This window comes from Mesoplodon mirus (assembly GCF_964341445.2).
Source record: "Mesoplodon mirus genome assembly, chromosome: 18".
Lineage (NCBI taxonomy): Eukaryota > Metazoa > Chordata > Mammalia > Artiodactyla > Ziphiidae > Mesoplodon > Mesoplodon mirus.
In genome coordinates, this window is record NC_138994.1 from 45,502,922 (window position 1) to 45,518,726 (window position 15,805).

Genomic DNA, 15,805 nt, shown 5'->3' on the forward strand with positions numbered 1-15,805 from the left:
GTGAGCACAACACTTCCTGTGATCATGCAGGAAACGTTTGCTGACTTCAGAAAACTTCACTTTCTAAGCCCTCAGCGGCATCTACTTCAATATGATGCATAGCTAATAAACGAGCGGGTCCAATGCAGCAGTAGCATCCCGCCTTAATACTTCTGGAGAGAGCACATGGATGTCATCCTGTAAAAATACACCAGGGTTTCTCAACCTCGGCACTACTATCAGCATTGGGGGCTGGATAACTCATTGCCATGGGGGCTGCCCTGTGCGATGCAGGATATTCAACAGCATCCCTGGCCTCAACCCACTAGATGCCAGTAGCACCCTCCCCCTAGTTGTGACAACCAAAAGTATCTCCAGTAATGTCCAAATGTCCCATGGGGGCAAAACAGCCCCAGGCTGAGAACTACCGGAATATATGAGCACAATGAAATAGTTTCTTTGAAATGCTCTGTAAGCCAGTCTTTTCATTAAAGTGGACCCTCCGTGTGTAATTAGATGTATAATCTGCTTTGGAAATATACTGCATCTTTTCATTTCATATTCAAAAATTCTCCTACAACGTAATTATATGGATATCCCATAAGTGAGTCACTAAAATGCTACTGAAAGACATTTAGTCGTTTCCCTCTTTTGTTATTATGATCAATGCTGCAATAAGCTACCTCTGGAGCAAAGTCTTGCGACACATCACTATTCCCTTAGGCTAAATTCCTAGAAGTGAAAGGATGAGGCTAAAGATACATTTTGATACATGATGCTAAATCGCCCTTCATAAACTTGGCACCACATTGCCCTCCCATCACCAGAGCAGGTGAATGCCTGTTTCCCTAACCCTTTCAACACTGGGAATTACTTTTTGTTTTCTAAATAGTGTCAATTTAATAAGGTTTTTATTTTTTATTTATTTTTTAAATTTATTTATTTATTTTTTGCTGTAAGCGGGCCTCTCACTGCTGTGGCCTCTCCCGTTGCGGAGCACAGGCTCCGGACATGCAGGCTCAGCGGCCACGGCCCACGGGCCCAGCCGCTCCACGGCATGTGGGATCTTCCCGGACCGGGACACGAACCGGTGTCCCTTGCATCGGCAGGCAGACTCTCAACCACTGCGCCACCAGGGAAGCCCTAATAAGGTTTTTAAAATGGTATTCTTGTTAATATTATTTCTTTATTACTAGTAAGTGTAATACTTCAGATGCTTATTGCCATTTGTACAAATTCTCTGAATTTCTAGTTCATTCTCTCAGCTCAGTTTTGTTTTAGGATCTCTTTTTCAGTGAATTGTAAAAGTTCTTTATTGAGGATATTAATCTTTGGTCATCCATGTTAAAAATTTATGTTTTTCAGCTTTTAGTTTGCCTTATGTTGCTTATAGAGATTTGAGGTATAGACGTTTTCTATTTTTATCTAGTTAAAATCTTTCCCTTTATGATTTCTTGCTTTTGTATCCTATCTAGAAAGCCTTCTTTACCCCAAGATTACACGGATACTGATATACTTTATTCTAGAACTTTCAAGAATTCATTTTATTTTATTTTTTTAATTATTATTATTTTTTGGCCACACCCCACAACATGTGGGATCTTAGTTCCCCAACCAGATATTGAACCCACGCCCCCTGCATCAGAAGCGCGGAGTCTTAACCACTGGACTGCCAGGGAAGTCCCAAGAATTCATTTTAAAGATACATTTCATACATTGGGATTTATGAGTTCACAGCATGAAGTAGAAATTTATTATTATTTTAAAATAAATAGCCATTTTCCCAGCACCGTTTACCAATGGACTCATCCTTTTTCTCACTGATTTATGATCACAGCTTTATCATACACAAGTTCTTATGTTTATATTTGAGTCTATTTCTGGACTTTCTACTCAGCTTTCGTGATTTCTCTATTCCTATGCCAGGATCACACTAACGTAAATATCCTGTTTACAATATTTAAAAAATCTGTTAGGGCAAGTCACCCGTCATCACTCTTCTTTTTAAAAACATTCTTGGCTATTAAGAATCACATCCTATCCAATTGAGATGTTTTGAGTAGAATTATGATAAACTTACAGATTTCAGGGAGAACTGACATTTTCCAATTTTGAGTCTTGCCCTCCCGGAACATGGTAAGATCTTTACTGTCCCTTGGGAAAGTTTTACCCTTTAAAAAAAATACCATCTGTACTTTTATTGCTACATTTATTTCTGTTTATTTGATATTTTTGTTGCTGTTCTAATTGGGAGTTTGTTTCCATTATCACTAAAAAACTGATATTCATCGAACACTTAACTACAGGCCAGATATCCCATTCTATGCTTTTCACTTGCTATGACATGGTTCTGTAATTGCTGATACATAGGAAAAGTTACTGACCTTTGTATGTTAATTCTGTAATGGTCCCCCTGCAGAATTCTCTCACCAGTTTTAACAGTTTTCAGCTGATTCTCTACAGGCACGTTACAAGGCTCTGAGGAAGGCAGAGAGGCCCTTCCCACCTCCATCCTCCACCTGTTTTCAGGTATAAGCTGATCCATGTGCCTGTCTCCCTCGGCTGCCTTGTGACCAAAGGGACGGGTCACTGCTAATTGGTTCTCCCAAGCCCAGACCCTGTGGCCTCAGCCACGCCAGCGCCCCTAGCCAACCACCCTCCTTCCCAGGGGCCACTTTAACGGGCACCTGTGTAAGACAGTGGCTTTTAACTGGCTGTACCTCCATCTCTACCTTGGTTTCAGGTCCCCTGCAGACACGCAAGTTTGTCTTCTCTTGGTAGGATGTTACCATGCAGTCAGGTGTGTGTGTATATATATATATATATTTATATATTTTTAAATTACCCTAAATTGACCAACCAGCATGACTACTGAGAGGCAGAATGATGATGGGGAGGTTAAGGTCAGTCACAGACTCTGAGGCCAGGAGACCTTGGCTGGAATCGCAGCTCACTGCCCTCTCTGTGCCTCAGTTTATCCTATGTAAAATGGGGTAACAGCAGTATCCACCTCATCTGGGTGGAAGAAATGATTAAATGGCTAAGCATCAGGAAGAGTGCTGAGCACATAGCAAGCATTATATAAATGTCGTCTCTTCCTTCATTTAGCCAGAATTGATCTATCTTTACTCATGGGTCTGGTCCAAACACTTCCCGGGATAATACTTAGCTGACAGCCATTTATTCATACAGCTGATCCCAGACAGCCCTACATCCTGGGTCACACCATTTTTTGAAAACCAATCAGCACTCAGTCAATTAACAGACCTCCTTCTTACAAGTGGCACAAGCTGCTTACCAGTGTTATGGTCGGTGATCCTAGCTCCCCCCCGCCATGGATGCACAGGTCCCTTTCTCCTATACCAGGAGTACCAATGGCTCCCTTACCTGGGACCCAGGGAACCACAACCTCCTCAGATGACCCTAAAAGGATGCAGGCTGTGCAGTCAGACCTTTTCAACGTAACACTAGGCAACACGGCCACTGCCATACGTCTGGAAGGCAACAGAGGGCGTCCGCCATTCCCCCATGTTGGCTGAACTATTTCTGCTTGGAGACGAAGTGGGGAGGTACTAAGTGGCCCCCCAGCCTCAAAAGTCTCCCAGGGAGCAAGAGGTCAGGAAGGCAAGCATGTCCCCCACAGTTGCCCAAGCCCCAGCGCCCTGTCCCCAGGGCTCCTGCTCTCCACCCAGTCCACCCCAAACAAACCAGATTCCCTGCACCCTTGCACTCTGACCTCAAAAACTCAACTTTTAAAAAATTGTAGTAAGGGGCTTCCCTGGTGGCGCAGTGGTTGAGAGTCCGCCTGCCGATGCAGGGGACATGGGTTCGTGCCCCGGTCTGGGAAGATCCCACATGCCGCGGAGTGGCTAGGCCCGTGAGCCATGGCCTCTGAGCCTGCGTGTCCGGAGCCTGTGCTCCACAACGGGAGAGGCCACAACAGTGAGAGGCCCACGTACCGCAAAAAAAAAAAAGTAGTAAAACACACATAAAATTTACAATTTTTAAATGTACAATTCAGTGGCATTGAGTATATTCACAATGTTACCCATCACCACTCTCTAGGTTCAGAATTTTGTCACACCAAAAGGAAAGCCTGTACCCATCAGACAGTCACTCCCCATCCCTCCCGCCTCCCAGTCCTCGGCAACCACTAATCTTTCTGTCTCTGGATTTGCTTATTCTGGGCATTTCATATAAATGGAATCATACACTGTGTGGCCTTTTGGCCTTCACTTAGCATAGTATTTTCAAGGTTCATCCAAGTTATAGCATGTGTCAGTACTTATTCCTTCTTATGGCTGCCTGATATTCCATTGTCTGGATATACCCCATGGAGTTTACCCATCCTGCCACCATCCATTCTGTCCCAAAGGTAGACAGTGGGCTGTTTCCATCTTTTGGCTATTGTGAAGTCAAGCCCTTGAATTGATTTCCAGTCTTTTAACAGGGTCTTACAGTCTGTGAGGAGGCCATCTTCTGCCTTGGGCAGCCCCACCTGTTTCCAATCAAGTTCTTCTCACGAGCCCTCCCTCTGGCTGACTCTCTACACCTGTCCTCACGGAAACCCACATCCCTGGTGAGGGGCTAAGAGACTTCAGCTCAACCCTTCCATACGCTGCAGTGTTTGTATTTTCCATGGCATTCCATTGCTTTAAAAAAATTTTTTTTTCATTTTTATTTATTTTTGGCTGCATTGAGTCTTCATTGCTGCGTGTGGGCTTTTCTCTAGTTGCAGCGAGCGGGGGCTACTCTTTGTTGTGGTGCACAGGCTTCTCACTGCGGTGGCTTCTCTTGTTGCGGAGCATGGGCTCTAGGCACACGGGCTTCAGTAGTTGTGGTTTAGCGGGCTCTAGCGCGCAGGCTCAGTAGTTGCTGTGCACGGGCTTAGTTGCTCCGCGGCATGTGGGATCTTCCCCGGCTAGGGCTCAAACCCACGTCCCCTGCACTGGCAGGCGGATGCTTAACCACTGCGCCACCAGGGAAGACCCTCCACTGCTTTTTTACTGAGCACTTAGGATAAACCCGCCACTGAACCAAAGGCTTTACCCAGAGCATCTCATTTAATCCCCACAACAACCGTACACCACAGGGTTATCATGACCGCGGTTCACAGGGGAGGAAACAAGATCAGGCAGAACTCCCAGTTCAGTGCCCTTCCCCCCACCCCCACCGCCCGAACACTCGGCCAGTACTGCGTTCAACTCTTATCAGTTCGTTTCCTCTACTCACCCAACCTACCCCCTACCCTGGAAAACCAAAGCCTAAAATGAGAACAATCCAAGCTTATCCAGCAGCAGGTCTATAAAAACCCAATTGTCTTCCATGAAGAAAATGGAGGTGCTGCGAGGCCCCCAGAGGTGACATCTCTCAGCCCACTCCCACCCCACACCTGGGAGCACCTGAGGCGGGGAGGCTCCCGTAGGTTCAGCCGCCAGGCTCCCCCGAACGGCTGCCGGGGGGCCTCAGAAGCCACCCCCACCCCCCGCTGGACCACTGGAGCAGCTGGCAAAGGGCACCACTTGGGGCCCCAAAGGGGGTGAGTGCAACTGGGCCAGAGGGTGGCCCCCAGACCCAGGTGGGGGCGGCGGAGAGGAGCCGGTTGTTCGCTCTCGTACCTGCATCCTGGGTCCAGCTTCCACTCGGATGACAGCCGTGCCCCTTCCAGCCCAGGAGGCCAGCTCAAGTCAACAGCTTTCTGGCCCCGCTCAGAGGCGGCCCTTCCTCCCTCAGGCTTTCTACGTTCCGTGGGAGGCTCACGTGGGCTCCCACGTGGGAGCCGTTTACACCAGGGAAAGCAGCAAATGCTATACATCGGGCCCCGCCCCAGCCAGGTGTTAACTGTTTACCTGCGTGCCTCTGCTCATGAGGACCTGCAAGGCCCGTGGAAAAAGCTGGTCAGCAGACGGGGGAGGGGCGCAAGCAGGCATTTACAAGGAAGCAGAAAGCTTATTAGCAGAAGTTCAATCCTCCCAGGAGAAGCAGGGCGGGGAGGGCCCAGGACCGTTGGTCTCACCCCTTCATCCCTCAAGGAAGCAGAAAAGAGGTCTTTGCTCTGTCCAAGGCCTCACAGCCAGGGGAGAATCAACCCCAGATCTCCCGGCTCCAAGACGGTACTGCTGCTAAACCAAGGGGTCCCCACAAACCAAACAATATGCCCCCCACAAACCGAACTCCGACAGCTACCTCGGAGTTGATGCAGGGCAAGGGAAAGCAGGCGGTGGAGGTCTCTACAACCACAAGTATTTAGTTTTAGAGCCAGTGGCCCCATCTGCCTCCTGGCCCCAGGGTTCCTTGCCTCCCTGCCCCAAGACGGGGTACCAGCCAGCTTAGCGAGCAGGTGGACAGCATTCCCGGAGTGAGCTGGCCCTTCAAGGGGATGGGTTCAGGGTGAGGTTATGTCCATCAGCTTTCAGGACAAATTCTTGGTTTATTAATTCTCCTCTGTTCCACAGGCAAAAGTAAACAAGCTTTTCTCAGGCAGCCCAGCACGGAGGCCTTCCCTATTCAAACACTGCAAGAATCGACAGGCTTGGAAGTACTGAGCTCCCAGGCCCCGCTTCCCAGGGGGCCCCCTGGCCTCCTGCCCACAACGTCCCTCCTGCTGAGATGAGAGCAGGGCCTCTTTGTGGTGGCAGACCCCAGAGTCCCAGCAACCGCAGTCTAGACCTGGCCCGAGTTCTCCAGAAAAAGCATCACAGATCCTGACCATTCGGAGACCGAGAGAAGGTCACAAAGGGTCTAGCCAAGGACACAGCAGCCCAGCAAGAATCACACCTGCTCACTTAGCCCCTCTGTGGAGAAAGCACTTTGTTAAAGGGTGTTCATTTACTGTTTGCATCCATTTAAACCATGTTTTTAAACGTCCAGAAAGAAGAAAGGAAATAAACAGTGACAGAATCAAAAGGAGTCAGGAAAGTTAACTGAGTTGATAAAGACTTTTCAAAGAAAAAGGCTACAAGTGTTTGTTAGTTGCCCAGGAATCTTTTGTCTGGTTGAGCGGAGATCGTTGCATGTTTTATACCAGCTTCTTGTGGTGTGTACAGAAATCTCATGAGTTGTTTTTTGCTTCTCCTCTATTTTTGTTTCCATTTGCCCATTTCTAATGTGGAAGGAAAAAGCCAAAACCACTGCAAGAAACCTAAAGACAAGGTTGCAAGGACCAGAAAAATGGGAGGTGAGAGAGAGAGAGAGAGAGGGTGAAGATATGCCTTGGTCTTGGATGAGCTGTATTCTCAGCCCCGGTGAGTTCTGATGGGACTCATGTCACAGCAAGGAAGCAAGAATCGCGACTACGTTAACTGGAAATGTTTTCTCGCTTCAAAACTGCTCTACCCGAGATGAACTAACTGGGCTGTTGCTTTTATTGTGTTTTTACCAAAGAGCTTCCTCATCTTGCCTCCCAGGCACCCGTGATGATGCTTCCTTCATCCCCTTCCCAGCACTATTTCTCCTGTAAGTGTCCCCCGGGGCTCAACCAAAGGTGACAGAAGACTCTGCCCAACAACCCAAGACCAAAATATCTTTGGTTTTCCCCGGTGTAGCCTCCAGCACTCCCTGAAATTTTCCATCCTCTCCTCTTTGAGGGCTGTTTGGTGATGGTGCACATCCAAGTTCTGAATCTGTTTTCTCTCAAGTTCCCAGGGCATGGCCAATATTAAAAAAAAAATCCAGTCTGTTCTAACGTATTCAGGTGGGGACTTCCCTGGCGGTCCAGTGGTTTAAGACTGCACTTCCACTGCAGGGGGCGCAGGTTCGATCCCTGGTCAGGGAACTAAGATCATGCAGGCTGTGCCACGTAGCCAAAAATAAAAATTTAAAAATTTAAAAACTAAAGTATTCAGGTGACCACATGGGTGCACAGACCTCCCCAACAGGTGGATCTGGGGAGGAGCAAAGGGGTTCCCAGAGCTGACACCGATGTCCCTGCAGGGCCCCACTGTCACCATTCCTGCCCCCCATTCCCACTCCTACTCCAAGTACCAGTACACAAAAGCCCCATGTGACCGCAGGCCCAGGGCGCTGGGTACAGCATGGCCTGCTCTCCTGGTGCCCCCTCCAGCCAGGCTCCGAGCCCTCTCTGTACCCAAAGCCAGGACTGGGTGACCCTTCTTGTACCAAGGACGTCCACGGACGTCACAGTGATATCTTTACTTTCTCACAGTAATGTTTTTAAATGCAGAAATAAAATCCATAGGACTACAAAGGAAAATAATCAATACTGAAATACACTTAACCCAAATATTTCCAAAACCCCAGGTTTATGGTACAGTTACGTAATGTATGTGTTTCTTTATTAATGATTATAAATCAGGATCTAGCAGCAGGTCTAGTAACTTCCATCATTCTGAAGCAATTTAGTGAGCATAAATAATATTCCATGATAGCTGCACCAACTCTAACGTGATATGAAAATGGCTGGGATTTCTGCTGGTGGCCAAATCACTGATGTTGCTGGCCTGGCTATGGTTTGTGGCCCATCTTTGCAATAAAGGAAACTCTTTTTTTTTTTTTTTTAGGTCCCACCACACAGCATGCAGGATCTTAGTTCCTTGACCAGGGATCGAACCCGCACCCCCTGCAGTGGAAGTGCGGACTCCTAACCACTGGACCACCAGGAAAGTCTTTTTTTTTTTTTTCCCCCCCAGGAAACTCTTGATTTCAGTTAGAAGGAAGGGACAGTGAGGGGGTGAGTCTCTTCCTGTCCCAATTCATGCCCTCTCCCCAACTCTGTTTATGGACCCCAATGCTCTAGAATGCCTTTTTCATCCCCACCACCCATCTCCTTCCTTCTCTGCAACCCCGAAAGGAGTCACCCCCACTCCCCAGGTGGCCCTGGGCTGGAAGGCAGCTTCTTACCCTCACTGGCTGAGCAGGAGGAACGTGGCTTTGAGGGTCCCAGGCTTGGGAGACAGGCTAGCCTTAGGCACCATTCTTGGAAGGGACATCGCAGAAAAATGCCCTGTGGCTTCATCATCCTCAATCCAGCCCAGGGGTACCACTCATACCAACCAGCGCCTCGATGGTGGTTCAGAGGAGTCTGGTCCCTCTAACCCCCTTCCCCAGGCCCCACCCCACCCCATGGCAAAAGCAGGAAAGCAGCAAAGGGGGAAGCCTACCTTCGGGCTCCTCCACGCTGCTGGCTGCAGTGGTCGGTGGTGCCACGGGGATCTCTTTGTGGGGTTCAGGATGGGAGGAAGGGGAAACAATAAGAACATGTTAGAGAAGAATGAGCACAGTGCAGACTCCTCCCAACCTTCCTGGGCCCTCCCTCCCAGCCCCACTCCTCACCCCAGGAGAGGATGGTCAGGGAGGAAGGGAAAGCCGGTGTGAGGGCCCGGGCACCCTACCTGTTCTCTTCTGGAAGCCGTCCCTCCGCCTGGCAGGGACAGGAGCGAGGGGAAGGCAGGACCCTGACCCCTCTGCTGTCTGCGTGTTGTTGACTCACCTCAGCCCCTGGGGCAGAGAGAGGGGTCCCCAGGCCCCCTGCTCATCACGATGGGGCTGCGTGGCCCGGTCTGACCTTGACTCACTGGTGGGGAAGGGGTCCATGGCAGGGGTGGCATGTGAGGGGCTGGGAGGTGTCTTCCATGTGCAGAGAAGGGTCTGCACCCCTGGCCCAAGTTCCCCCGGGCTCACATCTCACATCTCACAAGCTAAGGCATTTTCTCAGCGGGCAGAAAAGACTGACAATACAGAAAAACGTAGGGCCTGACAGAAGCATGTGCTTTTTTGTGACCATTCCTCTCCTACCTAGAACGGCAACTAGCTTCTCTACAAGCTCCCGCCCGGTGCTCAGAAAAGGTGAGGAAGTTCAGCCAGACTCTGGGAAGACCCAGGCTTCACGTCTCCGGCTTCCTCTTTCTAGACGAGGCCAAACCACGAACCGAAAGTCCCTGAGGGACAGGGACTCACCTCCCCTGCTGAGTGACCATGTGAACGGGGCGGGGGGTCACAGAAGCCTCCACGAATCCCACTGATTCTGGCCACCATCTGACTATTAGGGGTAAGACCTCCCTCGGACCCCCAGACTCTAGATTAGCTGCGATCTGAGGCTTTGGGGGGTCGAGATGGAATACCCGGGCCTGGGGGCAAATGTGAGGGTCACCCACAGAAGCCAGCCTCTGCACGTTCAGAAGGAACGGGCAGAAGACCCAGCCCTCGATTTGGAGTCAAATCTTACTCTCAGGTGATTTTATCAGCGACAACAAGCCGCAGGTGCCCCGTCACAGCAGCTCATTAAGAAGCCGGGCCTTGTACCAGGCCCTCTCTAAGCCTTCATGAGCTACCTCGCCCAGCAGGAACATTCCAGAGGGAAATCCAGACAGCCCAGCCTAATCTTACAAGTCCAGGAATGGGGCTGGGGCCAGTGGCCATGGAGGTACCCTGGCTGCCCAAGCCCAGCTCCTTAGGCCCGGCTCTGGGACGTGAGCAGAGGGCCCCGGGGCTCCCAGAGCTGTTGCGAATCAGACACAAGTGTCCAAGGCACTGTCTGGGCACCTGTAGCCTGATGCCGGCAAAAAGAGCTCACAGAAATCCCAGGATGGAGACCCGGGTCTTCAGGTCCTTGGTGGGAATGCTCTCCCCAGCATCAGCCCGCCCTTTGCGAGAGGAAGGGAGAGGGTACAGAGCGTGTTGGAAAGTGACAGTTCCAGTCTCCCAAGGTTTCTGTCCCTAATTCTGAAACATCAGCTCCAATTTCAAGGCCTTTCCCCCTGGGGATTTGAAATGTTGGTTTCAGCCATTTCTGGGAAACCCAACAGCTCCTGACTCCCTTTAAAAAAGGGAGACCTCACTTGCTTCCTCCATGTTTTCATAAGCCCAGATGGTGGTGCTAATTTCCTCCCAGCTTTCTAAAAATGTTCACTGTGCAGCTTTTTGGATGGACGGAAAAGAAAGACTCTTGCAAGCTGCGAGACCCTGACAATTAGATGTCGTGAAAACTCATTTCAACCTTCTCTGCCCTGGATGGATCCAAGCTCAATTTCCCATGGCTTGAATTTAGGTTATCCGCTGTTACTGGACCCCTGCCAATAAGGAAACATCTCCTGATGTAGAAACTGGTCAGAAAAGCTGCTGGAACCCACACAGCTCGTCATGTCCTGGACGTGAAGCCGCACCCAAGTCGGGCAGCTGAGGTGTTGGGGGTTTAAGGCTCCTGCCCGGTGTGAGAACATTCCCTGCAAGATCTAGGGGGGTCACTCCAAGAACCCCAAGCAGCTGCCGGGCTGAGGGGTCCCCATCCTCCTGCTTCTGCCTCAGGTTGTTTGTTCCAAGCCCCTTGTGCCTGACCTGAGAAGCCAGTGCCCACCCAGAGCTACAGGACGCTGAAAAATCTAAAGCAGGGGTCGGCTGACTTCTCCTGCCAAGGGCCAGCTAGCAAAGATTTTAGGTCCTGCAGGTCGTAGGATCTCTGTTGCAGCTACTCAATTCTGCCGTTAGAGCCCCAAAGCAGCCACAGGTAGCACGGGCACAAGTGGGCATGGCTGGGTCCCATAAAACTTTATTTATGGACACTGAACGTTTCCTTTCATATCATTTTCACATGTCATAAACTAGTAGTCTTTTAATTTTTGTTTCAATCATTTTAAAAAGGTTAAGAAAAAACCCCAAACCCCACTGAGCCACACAAAAACAGGCAGTGGGCCAAATCCCTGAGCAGAGCGTGCTAACCCCTGCTCCAGAAAAACAGCCTTATCCTTGGTGTCTGCCTAGTAGGCTAGGATTCATGCCTTCTTCCCCCTTCTTTCTGGGCGCGGGTCAGCCCTGCACACGGATTCAACGAGGCTGAGGCCAGGGGCCAGCACCCAACCAGGCCTGACTTCCATCCAGGGCTAATCCAGCTCATAACACCTGCGCAATCCTATCAGTTGTAAGATGTTAAAACTCTCTGAGCCAAGGCCCCTGAGCGACCCCTCCCATCTTGTTCATGCCCCTCCCCAAGTTCCAGCAACTAAGGGGCCGACAGCTGGCCTGCCAGGGCCTCTAGGACCCTCACAGAATGCATGGGAGCCGTGCCGGCTTCTCTCCAAGGCCTTGTGGAGCCCGTCCTTTCAGTTCTGAATCTGCCAGGGGCTGGGGATCCTGGAATTCCCGCAGCAGCAGTGGCAGCCCCTGACCCAGGCCCCCCAATCCAGGCCCAGGCCCAGGGTCAAGGTGGAACATGGGAACAGGACCTGGGCTGAGGAGAGGGGCTTGCTTCCCCCCCTCACCCCACACCCTGGGAGCAGGAGACTCTGTCTTTTCAGGACAGAGAGCCACAAATGGGCTGGCTCTATGGAGACCCCCGCCGCCTTGGGGGTCTCACACGGGCTCCCCAAGTGCAGAGGGCCACCTCAGTGAGCACTACCCCCACTGGATGTGGGTGACCTGTGTCCAGGAAAGGCCCCCCAGCCCCAAGCCCGCACCCCACCCCAGCCTGCAGGAGAAGGGCGCCCTGGCATACTTATGCAGGGGGCGATGGGGGAGCGGCTCTGTTGGTAGCCCTTGGCACAGCGGTTGCAGGTGATGCCAGTCACACCATCCTTGCAGGGACACTGGCCCGTGGTCTGGTTGCAGGTTTTGCCAGCGGCGCCCACAGGGTGGCAATCGCAGGCTGTGGAGAACACACGACAGGGGGGTCAGAGGCAAGGCGTGAGGGTGGGCAGTGGCCAGAGCACACCCTCCCCCCAGGGTCCTCCCCACCCAGTGGTGCCCCGGACCCCATCCCAGGGGAAGAGCAGGGCTGGGGGAGCCAAGCCCGCACACATTCCAGAAGCTCTGATGCCTGACCACCTGCCTACCTGGAAAGGGGAATGAAAATCAGAACGGGCTGATTTGAAAGGACCATCTGGGGGGCAAGGGTGAAGTGGGGGAGCCCTTCCGAAGCCCCGGGAGGAAGGTGTACACAGCCCACGTGCTGAGCGTGAGTGCAGGAGTCAGAACTGGGGGTACGCCTGCCCCTCACAGGCTGCTTTGTGCCCTGTCACTCCTCCGCCCCAGCCAGCTCCTGACCCTCTGCGTGGGAGGGACAGAGAGTGGGGCGTGATGGAGCCCTGGGGTTTGCCAGGTCAGGGGAGTCACCGAGGGGGTGTGACCTCCCCCCCAGGCTGCAGCCTCCACTCTGCTCTGTCCATCCACCCTGATCTGCAGCCAGGCAGAGTCTGAGACACAGGTTTCTGGATCACAAGGCCCATCAACTGTAGCGCTAGGAAGAGTCCCAGCGATCATGTAAAGACCCCCATTAAATGCGAAGACTCGAAGGTGAAGGAACCCCCAGGACCTTGCAGAAAAGGAATGGCCAAGCTGAGAGGTGCCGTGAGGCCCTGATTCCTAGGCCAGCCGCTGCTAGACCCCACACCCCTCCTCCTAATTTGGAACAGGCTAAAGAGCTGGGGTTGCCCACCCTATCACACTGCACCTGAGGCTCCCTCCCTGTGTCCCAAGGACCCAATCCCAGTGAGGAAATGGCCAGAGAAGTTTGAGGGAACATCCTCCCTATTATGGACTGAGTGTGTCCCCACCTGCAGATTCATATGTTGAAGCCCTAACTCTCAATGTGATGCCATTAGGAGGTGGGCCCTTCCCTTGGGAGGTAATTAGGTTTCTTTATTTTTAAAATTATTTATTTATTTATTTATTTTTGGTCGCTTTGGGTCTTCATCTCTGCGTGCAGGCCTTCTCTAGTTGCATTGAGCAGGGCCTACTCTTCGTGTGCAGGCTTCTCACTGCAGTGGTGGCTTCTCTTGTTGCGGAGCATGGGCTCTAGGCACGCGGGCTCAGTGGCTCGCGGGCTCTAGAGCGCAGGCTCAGCAGCTGTGGCGCACAGGCTTCGTTGCTCTGCGGCATGTGGGATCTTCCCAGACCAGGGCTTGAACCCGTGTCCCCTGCATCGGCAGGTAGATTCTTAACCACTGAACCACCAGGGAAGTCCCCGGTAATTAGGTTTAGACAAGGTCATGGTGGGATTAGCACCCTTATGAGAAGAGGAAGGAGAAAAGATCTCTCTCTACACAGCAAGAGGGCAGTGGTCTGCAAACCAGGACGCAACTGTCATCAGACACTAAATCTGCAGGCACATCGATCTTGGACTTCTCTGCCTCCAAAACTGTGAGAAATATGTGTTGTCTAAGTCACCCGGTCTATGGTGTCTTGCTATGTTAGCTAGTGGACTGAGATTGCCACCAACTCCGTGATGCTCGGGCAAGAACTGTGGGACCTGCAGACACAGGTCACCTGCCTCCCTGAACCTAGGCAGTGGACTCAGCGCGGGTAGGGAAGCGGGGGCAGGATGAAGGAGGGCAAAGTTCTCCCCGGACCCCTGGGGTCCCCCTTGCCCTCCCCACTCCCCCTCCCCAGGGAAGCCTGGAGCGGGTGGAGAGTCGTCTGCAGGAGCGCATCCTGCAGCAACTTCACTTGGTGCCAGAGCTGCTCTGTTTCTTTTCCCAATGGGAAAAAACTATGCTAGGGAATCAGTGAAAGCAGAGCTCCCCGAGGAGCTAAACTAGCACCTCCCCAGCTGCACTGCTCAGCGTGGGGCAGGAGGCCGTGGGTGAAGCTGTGGCCTCTCCCAGCAGGCCCAGGAGTGGCTGAGGAGGAGAATTAGGAAGAGAAAGGAGCGGGGAGGGGGCAGAAAGGAGAGGAATGTGAGGAATTGTTTGTCGAAGTTGTGTCTGGACACGTGAGAGCTTCCGGAAACTCTGGGAGTGGGGGGTCCCGGCCGCAGGGTGCTCCGTGTCAGGTGAGAGGATGGCAGGGACCACAGGCCTGGGGGAGGACATGGAACTGTCCCAGTCCTGCCCCTGTAGACAGCAGCAAATCCTTCTGTTAGAAACTTGTCTAAAACCTACTCTAAGTTCAAGTTCATTTCCTATTGGTTTTTTCTTCTTCTTCTTCCCTTTCTTCACTCAGTCTCGATGCATGTTGTGAATGATAATGTGAGGAGAGGATGGTGGGAGACGACCTCTGACCTTAGATCCATCCCTGTGATGGGAAGGGTGACGGGGCACGGACAGCGTCTCTGAGCTGGCCTGGTGACAGCAGAGGGCCACAGCACAGGACCCCTGGCGTCCCAAGCCCCTGCCGCGGCTGTGGGCACCAGGCAGATGTGGAGTCCCGAGGCTCCTGCCGGCTGACCTCGCTTGGTTGGCCTCGCAAGCTTGCTGGTAATCCTAAAACCCAGGCCAAAACGTCCTCCCCTCCGTGCTGACAGAGCACAGCTGCGTGCCAGTAACTTCTGGGCCTTGGCCTTGGCTGGGAGATCACCAAAGGTTGCTTGGTCACTGGAGGGTCAGAGCCAAGTCACCCACAGGCCCAGGTCGTCTTTACCGAGGCAGGAGCCAGCCCAGAGCAGAATCTGGGGGGAGCAGCGTGCATCGCCCTCACCCGAGGCCCTTCGAAGCTGGTGACCCCTTAACCCCCCAGGCTGGTGGGCTGCCGGGGAGGAGCCAGGCACCAGCTGAGGTCAGCAGAGCTGAGGGCCACCCTGGGTGATGGCAAGGCAGAGTGTCTGCTCCATGGAGCAGGCACATCCTTAGGGCCATCCTTTGGTTAAAGGAGAGGGCACTTTCCACATCTTTCTCCCAGGATTCTGCAAAGACTCTGACCGACTGGCCCTTGGTCTCACAGAGGCAGAAGGCTGACTGTGCTTCCTCGAAAATCACTGTTCCAGGAAGAGAAGCCAGCAGGGTCCCACAGGCTGGGGGGCCTCAGGAGGCTACTCAGGTCACCTCCAGGGCGGTGGGACCATCCCCAGAGGTGGAGCGCTCCTGCAGCACCGGCCTGCCACCCAGACACCTGGGAACACCTGAGCACATCCACTCTCTCATATGTAATCCTTCTGGTCCTC

General features: G+C 52.2%; 1 protein-coding gene across 2 annotated transcripts in view; it reads right to left on the reverse strand.

The window, feature by feature from the left end:
- Window positions 1-15,805, reverse strand: part of NTN1 (netrin 1) — a 195,149-nt gene that overhangs the window by 41,879 nt on the left and 137,465 nt on the right. For both annotated transcript variants that reach the window (XM_082605536.1, XM_082605535.1), the window contains exons 4-5: window positions 12,425-12,574; window positions 9,099-9,152 (exon numbers count right to left, since the gene is read on the reverse strand). In XM_082605536.1, the coding sequence (XP_082461662.1) occupies window positions 9,099-9,152; window positions 12,425-12,574 (204 nt within the window). The remainder of the gene's footprint in view (window positions 1-9,098; window positions 9,153-12,424; window positions 12,575-15,805) is intronic.